The following is a 12,927-nucleotide window of genomic DNA, read 5'->3' as shown; positions in this document are numbered from 1 at the left end:
GTAGCGTTTTTTTCATGTAAAAAGGTGAAACGGACGCAATTTTGTTGCAGTGAAATCGTTTGTAGTTTCGTTCAACGATAAGTACCCATGGGTCATTATAAAATGGTGTTCGGAAAAAGATCTCCGAAATCAAAATACAGTAAAAAAAAAACCCACGGCTATAGGAAAAAAAGAGCATCGTACCAACTAAATACATAACACTTATTTTTTAAAAATTTTACAATGTACCTGCCTTTATTTCAATATAATTAAGTATGTAATACTTTTTTGACATAGGTAATAGGTATCTATGTCTATATCACTTAAAAAGTTTATGGGTGCAAATTAAAAATAATGAGAAAAGCATATTCAGCATTAGATTTTCTAATGGCAATTATCCACAACATTATAAAACAATGCTAATAACTAATAAGTTATTAATTTACTATGACAATCATTTTATATAATATTTTTTTAATTATTTTAAATTTTTACCACCCTTGAACATTTTTTAAATTATACATATACAAATGACAATTATTTTATTTTATTCATATTATGATTATATTTAATTATGTAAATCATAATAAAAACGAATAACCTAACCACATTTGTAACTAACAATACAATTTTTTAGATACTAACTACTAAGATACCAACACCAGTTTTAAAATGAAGTTAAATGTCAGTGACTTTTATTACTACCTACATACTTTAATCACTTTAACCTCTTATATTGCAACTGTATATTTATACCTATAGTTTAGAATATTTGGTGTTTTTTTTTATTAATTATTATTATTGTATAAAAGTATATATGTACAATTATTAAACGAATATTTTATATAATAGGTACCTATAAAATATATTATAAATGGTTATAGAATATAGATAGCTACGTAAAAAAAATGTTACATAATTATATTGAAATAAAGGTACATTGTAAAATTAAAAAAAAAAACTATTATGTATTTAGTTAGTACGGGGCTCTTTTTTCTTATAATTAGGGAGTTTTTACCGTATTTTAATTTAGGAGCTTTATTTTCCTTGCAGCAGTTTGCAACACCACCTAAAATAATCATAGTCCATATAGCTGGTATTAATCATGATAAACTTCTAGTTTATCAGAGGTGCGTTCGAAAACTCAACTATATAGTTAACTCCATATGATACTGTGCATAATGATAATATAATAACATAAACGACATTATGACGATGACAGGAAAGGTCCCTACTATAATGTTACCTATAAACACTAATAATAAATAATTATTTCACATTATCATAAAGCGGTACCATCCGGTACCAATAATTATTGAATTGCGCGTTATTCGCAAAAATAGTTATTACAAACGCTACGTTGCCCAACCCCCTTACAATATATACATATATTATTATTTTAATAATAAGTTATTTGTGTATAACAATATACAATACCATTTAGTTGTATTTATATTCCATAATATATAGATAAACTGTAACCGAAAATGGCAAATCGCAATTACCATAATAAAATACAGTAAACATAATCGGTTCACGTTGTAATATAGGTACCTATAGGTAATTTGTAAGTAGGTTATTGCATAGGCGAATTTAGAATTGTTATATAACTGTAGAATATATAATTATTACACACGCACAATTGCTTTTATAGAACGAAATACGAATGTAATCCTATATTATGATTATTGATTATGTTGTATTGTTATTAATAATATACATAATATTATTATTGTGATTTATAACCAATTTAAATATTATTATGAATTATATTATTACTATTTACCTACTCATAGGTATGGATATTATGAATAAATTACGGCTCGTCGGATAAGATTTTAAATGGTATATCTTAATTCTAATTCTTAATAATATAGTCTAATAATATAACTTAACCTACAGGTATCCAATAACTTGAAAGGACAGGTAGGTACCACTATTCGTAAGATTTCAATATTATATAATAATTTATAATACAGAATGGTTCACCACGCATGCACAATCCTAATTTTTCTTTTATATACGTATGAGTTTATCCAAATTCTTATTATAGAATTTTTAAACATTAGGACCATATTATCAAGTACATACATAGATTATTTTTAAAGATGTTAATATAGGTACCTATTATGTTAATCGAAATTTGAACTAGTTTTCAAGTTAGGTATTAAAGTGTTTGTACTATGGATAATACGAGTAACCTACCTGTATTAAGTTTGACATGGTATCTCGATAAAATAACTTAAAATGGGAAATTTTACAAAATTGTACAATATTTGTTTTATTAAATATTTACATTAAAAATAATTTAATTAAATTAAGCTGTTCCTTGGGTTCTGGTATTTTACCAATAGTCTACAAATGTCAAATACCTAGTCAATAACTTTAAACACAATATATAATGACATAATATGCAATGTTATTTTTACTGATAATTGATTGGTGCCTACCTATCTGATATAAATCATATAATAACTAATAACTATAGATATAATGGATAATAAAAAGGTACCTGGTAGTTGTTATTTTAACTGTAATGTATTCTCTATTTCTGTGATGTATTTGATTGTATGCTATGTATATATGGTTTTTCAGTGGTGTGCTTTTTTTCGAGATGTTCTTAAAACGTTCATTTGTATCTGAATTAATAACTTATTTTTGAGAAAAGTTGTATGTTAAAGGTAATGTGTATATTGTAATTACACAAAGTGAGTTTACAATTTAAAAAGTGAAAATGTCGCAAAACAAAATAACCACAACTGTGTATATAGTGACCCAGTAACGGTTAGGTACTTTTTGGTCAATACGTTATAAAACTTAGCGGGTACCTATGTTGGAGTGGTTGGTTTGATTAATAATTCCATATCATAGATACAATGACTTATATTAATTGAGAAATAAATTTATAAAAAAATTGTTTTAAACTAATAACTACAATCAGTCATTTTATAATAAATTAGTCGATTCTGCATAGCATTGTCCATGACAAGTTAAATATAGTCGTGGAATGACCCTTTCTTAAAAATAATAATATTTAATAACAATACTTCCAAAAAGCAAACCATAACTCGCTTTCTGTTTTTTATTTTTCAACTTATAGCCTATAGCTCATAGGTATTATACATAAACACTGTTCTATAATATTATACTTATGCGAGGTATTCCATTTAACATTTGTGGGTGGAGGAGGCCCGAGAAGTAATTTAAATATTCCAAACCAATCCAAATTTAGATAAGACAAGTACCTACGTGTACACTGTACTGTGTACATCATAATCATTCATCGAAATATATATGTATAATAGGTTAGTTGATTAATGGTTAGTACATAATATTAATAAATTTGTGTTTTTATGAATCTATAGACTATAGAGATATCTATAAAGCATAAAACATAAATATCTTGGATATTATATTACAAATATACCACACAATAAATTGTTCGATCATATTATGATAATATGATATAATATTGTTTTATACCACTTATGCATGAGTTGGTTACATCAACAAACAATACAGAAGGTGGGCACTAAAACGGCGTGTCTCAAAATTAAAACTGAATAAAAATTAACTAAATAGGTACATTAGATTGAAATATATATTATAACATGTCAATTATTGAATGAATATTATGAATATTTTTTAATTATTTCCCTTTCAAGATGGGGAAAAGTATGTAGGTAATATTAAAAAATGTGAAATTCAAATTTACTAACTTGTATCTAAAATCAAGAGCATAGTATAGTGATGTTATTGCTCACACATCTTGCCATTTTCTTAATTAGGTAGTTATTGATTTGAATGCTTAAACGTTTTCCCGGATAAAAACGTAAACAAATATACAATTTACAAATATTTTGAAAACGTAATAGGTCGAAATGAAAATCTATTACATTGTTATAATTAATATAAATTACAGAGTATAAAACAATTTTTGTAAAATATAAATAAATTAAAACGCTTAATTATTATAATAATACATCATAATATAATACACTATGTTAAAAGCTACATTTTAAATTCTGAAGATTCTTACTTAATAACACACACAATTATAAAAAAAATACTGCAATTAATTAACGTTCATTTCAAAAATTGTACAATAGAAGCATATTAACATTTAAATTATAGTTATCAATACATTAATGAATTATATACAATTAATATTAGTTTGTGTTTTAAAATACTATCACTATTCGAAAATGATTGTAAGAATGGCATATTGATAGAGAAAAAAAAAATACAATTATACCTATGTAGAAAGTTTGTTATTGAATAATTAATAAAATTACTTTTGTTCTAGTTTAATTTTAGTGAATATTTCACAATTTTTTTTAATCCAAGGATGTCCAATGACATCAGTTAGTGGTAATCTGGATTTTGGTACTTTAACTAAAAGCTTTGAAATTAATTGTCTAGAGCTCTCACTCATATGAGGTTTAAAACCATACATCACAGCACGAATTTTTCTAAAAGTCTCTGCCTGCTCTGAACTCTCAAATGGTGGTGATCCACATAAAAATTCATAACATAGTACTCCTAAACACCAGTTATCAACATATTCATTGTATGTTTGAGAGTCAACCATCTCTGGTGGTAAATAATCAATAGTACCACACATGGTGTTACGAGATTTGGATGGTGCATGGACAGACCATCCAAAATCTGCCAACTTAATAACATGATGACTAAACAATAAGAGATTTTCTGGTTTTATATCTCTGTGAATTACACTTTGTGAATGACAATATCTTAAAGCATCAGCTACTTGTCGTAAATAATATGCAGCTGTTGGTTCATCAAACCGTTTATGTGGTTGTGAATTCAGTACTTTAAATAATTCACCTTCTTGGGCAAATTCCAGTATTAAACATATTGTTTTTTCATTCCAGAAATAAGTCAACATTTTTAAAATATTGGGATGATTGAGATGTGTTTGAATTTCAATTTCTCGTCGAACTTGATGTTCCATGTGATCTTTTACTAATTCTGATTTAAACATCATTTTTAAAGCAACCATATATTCTGTATTTTTTTCCCGAGCAAGATATACACGACCAAATTTTCCTCGACCAAGTGGTGTTCCAATTTCAAAATCGCTTAGTTTCCACTGATGATTTGCAGGTCGTTTGGAATAAATTTCTTTCATTATTTTTTCTATACGTTGAACAACTTCATTTTTAGGATTCTCTTCAACCACAGCCATTTTAAGAATATAATTGAAGGTGACCAAAAACAAAAACTGAAACAATAAAAATAATCTGTTAGAAACCATAAACTAAATATTATAAGAATATTACAACTAAGCAGCTTGTAATTTTGCTTTGTTAAATCAAATAATAAAGATAATCTATTACAAATATAATAATTGTTTATAAGAAAAATAAAATAATAACATAATATTATGTTTTCAGTTTACACTATACATAAATACATGTCAATTGAATTCATTCATATTGCAACAAAAATATCTAAATGATTCAAATTACCAATACTTATTAGCAGAGTTCTACACTTAAATATGCATTTAGTTTTAACTTTTAACTATTAAAATTTAAATAGACCCACAAAGATTATATATTTATAAATAAAAATATTTTACAAGTGAGAAATGACAAATAGTTTTAAAAAACATAATTCAACAACAGTAGGTAACAAATATTGTTATTAACAAACCTATTAATTTCAAATACTTTAAAAAGTAAAAATATTAATATGGAATGAGTCCACATTTATAATTATGTAAAACAAATTAGTGTGTTCCTCTATATATACATACAAAAAAATAAAATAATATAACATTTTGTATTCTCAGCTGAGTGATTTTTATCTTACTTTTAATAGGATCTCAAACATGATGTAGATACTCACGTTTATCCACCACTGGCAATGGATATTATTCAATGATATAAAATTAATTTTGAATCATTTACAATTTACGACACTAATAATGAAGGGTTAATTAAAGAAAAAAAACTCGACAACCACTATTTTGAGAAGTACAAATAATAACCTAAACAATATATTTTATCGTTTGGATAATGGGAATCTTTTTGTTAATTGAGTGTGCCTCATTGAACTCAAGTCGTGGTCTCATTTGTCTATACATTTTCATTACCTACTAAATATTAAATAGTAAACACTAATAAAGTAATTTAACGCAGTGATTATTTTAAAATTACCTGTCCGATGAGAAAGACGAAAGTGAAACAATAAAGTTTAAATACACCTTCCCATTCTTTCCAACAGGTTGTTGACTACTAACTTGTTCAAATTCAAATGTATTTTACATAGGCGGTTTGTTCTTGGATTGTGGTAACTATAAGTGATGGTAAATTATTAAAATAAATTTAAGTCTGTCATAAAAATAGAAAGCACACGAGTAACACTACAAAAGTTTCTGTCAAAATAAATTATTAAATTACAAAAAATACAAAATAATTTTAAATGTTGATATCACTTTTTAACTGTTAAGCCGTTAAGAAATTCAAACGGTAGCGTAAATTAATAAATTTCGTCCAAAGATAATAAAGAAACGGAAGGGCCCGCCCATAAATGTATTTTGAATTTGTGATAGTGATGATGCCAGATTTTATTTTTAGAGAACACTGCCCACTGGATCTAGTATTGCGCTATTTGGTACTTTATTGTTCTAAATGGGCAATAGTGCAATACAGTTAAACTGGAGAATTCGTACACCCCCTCTGAGTTTTTCACTTGTTATTATTTCAACTTCCAATGTACAGCCCCATACATTCGTACGGACGTTTATCGAAATAATAAAATTACTGCCGTCCTGGATTGAAGACTTGACGCTTAACGTTTAACGAAAAATAAAATATAGCTAAGTGGTTGTTGACGTAATTATGTGTGACCATGACCCTTCGATTAATTAAGAACCGAGTTATCTCGTACCTGTAACCAAATCGTATGTTAATGACGTTATACAATATACACTGGTATTCGATTAGTCGATGTTTCTTGCAAACTCGTATTCTATAAAATATAACTTCTCACTATTTTTTATACATATATAATTGGTAAAAGGCTTCAACAATGGTTTTAGCCTACAATAACTTACTATAACTGTAGATATAGGTATGATTGAGGTAGTTCATCACTCATCACTTATATTAAAATATTTTATAACGTTTATAACTGTTCTTGATAAAAATAGTAAAATAGAGATGTGATTAAAAATGTTATTAATTATTTGCTTGATAAAATGCTTATCATCAATGACATCTTGGCTTAATTTCCTACAAATCGTAAAGAACATTATTACATAAACGGATCCCAATTAACCACTTTTGTCTATTACATAGACAAACAACACTATAGTAAAGGTGTCCTTGCACAGTATGGCCATAATCGTTTTGAGGAGCTTGTGAAGATATTACTGTTTTTTTAAAATACATATTAACATAAAATAATTGAATCAGACTGATAGACTATACACTTAAAATAAAAGTATGCCACTAGTTTCTAAAAATTGTTATGTTTAACATATATTATTTGAAGAAAGAACATTTTCTTCAAAATTATAATAACTCAATTATAAAACTCAATTGTTTACAAACATGATTCTTTAATGATTGGAAATTATTAAACTGTGTATTTATTTTAAAAAATATTATAGATGACATAAGATAAATCATTATTAAGCAATTATTATTAATATTTTTATACAAATTTCTTAATGTATTAATAAAAATGAAAACTACTTAATAACTACAATTAATTAGTATGTAATACCTAATCACATACAATATAAATAAAATAAAATAAAACTATTAATTATACTAGTACAGTTAAGGGCATAATTGTACTCATTAATATAGTGTACATATATTTATAAATACATACTTAAGTGAACATTATGCTCAAAGAGCATAAAAGTTTTGCTTATGAACATTACAACAATTTATGTGAAGGTAATAAACTTATTGCCAACATACACATAAAAACTTATTGTTTGCTATAGGTATGTATAAAAATGATAAAATGTAAAAAAAAAACCACAAGTTCTTGTAAACAGTAAAGCAATGTCCATTAGAATGTTATCTGGCACAAAATAAATAAATTTGTATTAATGTGATGGTGAGGTTTTCTTCACAACATCAGGAAGTGATTTCTCCTCACGGGGTTTTGCTCCTCCAAATATACTTGAATGTTGAGTAGAATCAGCCAATTGATTCAGTGGTTCTTTAATGGTCCTTGGTTTCAATTGTAATTTAGGCCTGCCAGGATCATCTAAAATAAAATTTACATTGGTTATATACTTGTGTCTAAGGTAATAAATAATAATATAACACCAATACTTTTGTAATATATATTATATTTTAAACATAAATTGTTTGCAAATTAAATATTATATAATATAATTAATGACCATTTTATTAATAGTAAAAGTGGTAAGTAGTATTGTTAGTTTCATATTCTGAATCAAATTATTATTATCACATTGATAAATATAAAAAAAAAGTAGGTCAGCATTGCAGCAAAGAAAATTCGTCCATATCGTCTTTTCGGTCCTCGGACAGGATAATGAAATTTTGCAATATACAATTTGAATGCAATTATTGCATTCGATAAAAAACCATTCTGAGTGGACGAAAAAATATTTTTTATTTCATTAAATAATTAAATGTTATTCATTTCCATGGTGATAAATAAAGCGTTAGATGTTGAAATTCCATTTTTTCATAATTTTTTGGTGTTTTTCCCGTGGTGTTAAATAACTATTGAAAAAATCGAAAAATGACCTCTTTAAAGTACCAGCTCAAGAACATAACCTTTTAGAAAAGGTGCTACACTTGATACTTTTGACAAGTTTAGGAGAAGAAAGTGTTTACAGAAAAAAAAAAGAAATAAACATCATTGTAAAACCAATACATTCCTCGCTTCACTCAGAATCTAAAAAACTTAATTTAAAATATTATTTTTGTTAAATAAGTATGTCTGTAAACAAAATAGTTTGATATTACTCAAATTTATGTAATTAGGAACATTTAACCAATAATATACAAACAATAGCCTACTTTTATATTTTTAATTTAAAATTTTTATAAAAGTAAATAGTACGTATAAAATAAAAAAAAAGTAAATATTCCAAAATTTATTAATTTAATTATTTCTTAGGACAGTTTATTTAGTAATGTAAAACTTTTATTTATATCAAGTAAAAATAAGTTATGATTAATCAATGTTTTTAATATACATCTATGATTATATTTTATGTAATATTACTGTGAACTTAATTGCTATAAAACAATTAATAAGTTGGTACTTACTTGGTGGTGGTGGTAAGCTTTCAAAATCTGGTCTACGTTCACTACGACTTCCTCCTGGAAATTGCGAAGCATTTCCTTGCCTATTAAAGTCTCGTGAACCGCTGTCTGGATACCTGTTCATACCTCCTCCAGATTGATCCATGAAACTACCTCGTCCGCCCATTCCACCGCCGTTTTGATTACGGAAATTACCACCAGAAAAACCTACAAATAGTCATTAATTTTTTTATAACAAAGGTGCAACTATTACTGTTGCAAAAAACTATCTTTAAAAAGATATTATTGTTATCAATTCAATTCTCATAATTAATTTCAGCAAATAAATTCAGATTGTGAACAGCATTGAATATTAATCATAGAATTACTATATTTTATATTATAAATATATTTTTAAATACATTTCTCATAAGATTTCCTCAGCATATATATTCAGTTTGTGAACAGCAATGAGTATTAATCATAGAAATATAACATTTTATATTTAACAATAACAAATTCTCATAAAATTTCCTCAGCAAAAATTTTCAGTTTGTGAACAGCAATGAGTATTAATCATAGAAACATAAAATTTTATACTTAACAATAACAAATTCTCATACAATTTCCTCAGCAAAAATATTCAGTTTGTGAACAGCTATGAGTATTAATCATAGAAACATAAAATTTTATACTTAACAATAACAAATTCTCATACAATTTCCTCAGCAAAAATATTCAGTTTGTGAACAGCAATGAGTATTAATCATAGAAACATAAAATTTTATACTTAACAATAACAAATTCTCATACAATTTCCTCAGCAAAAATATTCAGTTTGTGAACAGCTATGAGTATTAATCATAGAAACATAAAATTTTATATTTAACAATAGCAAATTCTCATACAATTTCCTCAGCAAATTAATTCAGCTTGTGAACAGCAATGAGTATTAATCATAGAATTATTAGATTTTTTTTTTTTTTTTGTAATCAAATGTCTCATATATTTTCCTCAGCAAATAAATTCAGCTTGTGAACAGCATTGAGTAATAATCATAGCATTAACCTACACGGTAGTAATATGTACCTAACTTAATATTGATAATTATCTCATTTTAAATAAATTATGAACTCATAACAATATAAAAAAAGTATTAAAATTTAATAAAACTAATTTATATATGTACCTGAATTTTGAGTAAAATCATCAGACCTACTGCGCATTCCAGGGTTATTGCTAAAACTTCCTGGAGGACCACCTATAATTAAATTTAAATCAATATTAGATACACAGTATTATAACTGTTACACATTTATTTCTAAAAAAGTTATAGATGGCATAATAATATCATCAGTTTTCTGTCATATACACATGTACATAGTAATTTATTATTTGCTATACTTCATTGATTATATTATGGTTATTATCAAAATATAATGATCAATTAGAAAAATATAAAGTTAATCTAATTAATGTGATCCAGTTTTGTTTAAATTTTATTAATATATTGTTTCATAATAAATATAGTTTATACAGCAGTATTGCCATACATGATATAAATATAAAACAAATTATTTTATTCTCAATACAAATATTTGACTCAAATACACACATTAAAAAATGTTTAAAGCAGTGAATTCTTATTTTTGTTTACAATATATAAATATTTTAAGTATAAAATAAAAAACAGTTAAGTTGGTAGGGTATATTTAATCAATATTTTATTCTTGTGCAAACAAATGCATTAGTTTGTACAAATATTAAATTATAAAGTCTTATAAAAATAAAAAAAATGGTATTTTAAAGTAAATCTTATCTATTTTATTTTTTCAAATGCCAAATAAATAACTGTTAAACAAGTTTCAATACAAATGCTTTAGGATTATTTGAAATATTTAATATATGTAAGCTGAAATAATTACCTCTGCCTCCTCGGCCACCTCTATCAAATCCTGATCTTTCATTTCGTTTTCCAGATGCAACATCTATTTTGATTTTTTGTCCTTCGATAAACACTTCCATTTGCAGAGCATCTTTCAGCTGTTCTAGAGTGACAAATTCAACATAGCCAAAACCTTTGAATATATCAGTCTCTTTGTCATGAACCAATCGAACACTTCTAATTTGCAACTAAACAGAACAATAGTTTATTATTATTCAATAACAAATGAATACTCTATTACATATTTAAAGATAGTTGACTAGTTGAGGTTTTTTTAGAAATACTCATCTTGTCCACTATTAAAAACTTAAAATACTTAATAAAGAAAAGCAATACATGGTTTTGAAGAAATAGGTCTTCAACATCTCCTTGTGTTATTCTTTGTGGTAGATTTCCCAGATAAGCCACGTATGGCGGACTACTGGGTAATGGCTTGTTGAAACTTAAAAGAAAAAGAAAAAGAAATTATTAATACATATATATATATAAAATCAATATCTAGAATAAAATATAGATTGTAGTTAATATATATGTAACATTAAAGTTTATACATAGGTACTTAGTTGATAATAAGTAAGCAATATCATAAAATTGATGTTAATGTATAACCTTTAATTAAACTCTGGCTTATTTTAGCCATATTTCAAATTTACAATAAAATACAGGTAATAATAAAATAAATTTGTTATTTTAAATTACACTCAACTTCCTGCTGAAGTACTGTATAGGTGTTAAAAATGTATTAACGTTTTTAAAAGTTATAAGGTTTTAACAATAACCTATAGGTACATTTACAATTATATTATTGTTATCCTGTTCCACAGTAAGCTATACATTGCTAAAAGCATGTGTTGTAGACAAATTCTATACTATCGTAAAAAATGTATTTTTAAAAAATCAAGAAACTATTTGAATCGAAGCAATTTAATCTCGAATTTAATGTAACCAAATCAGTGTTATTGGTAAAAATCATCAAATACCTAGTTGGAAATTGTTTGTCAAAATCCTTGAGTATCTAAACTCATAGGGAAGTGAACCGCAGGGACCCTACATAACAGTCAGCGGTAAAGCTTAGGTACGACCAACGGTCGGAAGCCAGCCAGATAAAAATGATAAACCAGCCGAACGCTACCAACCGCCGAATAGGTCGTCGGAAACTGTTTAGCGACTACTCGGATCGATAAGCTACGTTCCGACGGGAGAACTACACGAGTGACGGCAATACATGATAAATGGGCGGACATTGGACGTCGAGTCTGTAAGTCAGGCAATAGGATTGTCACATACCTGCTGTTGTCGAAGTCACTGAATGCACTCCTGCCGGCCATGGTCACGCGGTGCGGTTTGGAACGGTACGAAAATGTCAAGCAAATGCGGTGTCACACACACTGACACACTTGGGCGCCGGTGATCTGATGGTCGTAGAACGTCTCGGAGACAACAAAAAAAACAGCTCACCAGAGGGCTGCGGAATGTACGAGTTTTCGTTGCAATCTACCACTAGTAATAAAAAATTATTGTGTTAAGTAACGAACGCGAATTCGTACTTTCGTAGTGGCGAGTGGTGCTCGCTTACAAGTAAAGCAATAGCACACGGTCCCCAACGCAATAATAATAATAATAATAATAATCGTGCGAGCGGAGAAACATGAGGTTAACCATGGAGCGGACGGTTGTTCGAGCGCGTTATTCCATGGATGAAACAATCAAATGGACTCGTGACTTGTGATA

At 26.9% G+C, this 12,927-nt stretch overlaps 2 protein-coding genes across 2 annotated transcripts; both read right to left on the bottom strand.

The window, feature by feature from the left end:
* Positions 1-3,562: 3,562 nt before the first annotated feature.
* LOC114123698 (aurora kinase C-like) lies at positions 3,563-6,760 on the bottom strand. The gene is made up of 2 exons (XM_050201991.1): positions 6,165-6,760; positions 3,563-5,224 (listed from the first exon to the last, which is right to left on the bottom strand). Exon 2 carries the CDS (start codon positions 5,186-5,188, stop codon positions 4,271-4,273), a length of 918 nt encoding a protein of 305 aa, XP_050057948.1. The 5' UTR covers positions 5,189-5,224; positions 6,165-6,760; the 3' UTR covers positions 3,563-4,270.
* A 1,183-nt stretch (positions 6,761-7,943) lies between these two features.
* On the bottom strand, positions 7,944-12,785 carry LOC114123699 (eukaryotic translation initiation factor 4H-like). Its single transcript, XM_027986764.2, has 6 exons — positions 12,484-12,785; positions 11,533-11,638; positions 11,177-11,384; positions 10,441-10,512; positions 9,276-9,479; positions 7,944-8,235 (listed from the first exon to the last, which is right to left on the bottom strand). Exons 1-6 carry the CDS (start codon positions 12,522-12,524, stop codon positions 8,072-8,074), a joined length of 795 nt encoding a protein of 264 aa, XP_027842565.1. The 5' UTR covers positions 12,525-12,785; the 3' UTR covers positions 7,944-8,071.
* Between the last annotated feature and the right edge of the window lie 142 nt (positions 12,786-12,927).

This window comes from Aphis gossypii, chromosome 2 (assembly GCF_020184175.1).
Source record: "Aphis gossypii isolate Hap1 chromosome 2, ASM2018417v2, whole genome shotgun sequence".
Lineage (NCBI taxonomy): Eukaryota > Metazoa > Arthropoda > Insecta > Hemiptera > Aphididae > Aphis > Aphis gossypii.
The sequence above is the reverse complement of the archived record's forward strand: the minus strand, read 5'-3'. Positions and strand labels throughout refer to the sequence as shown.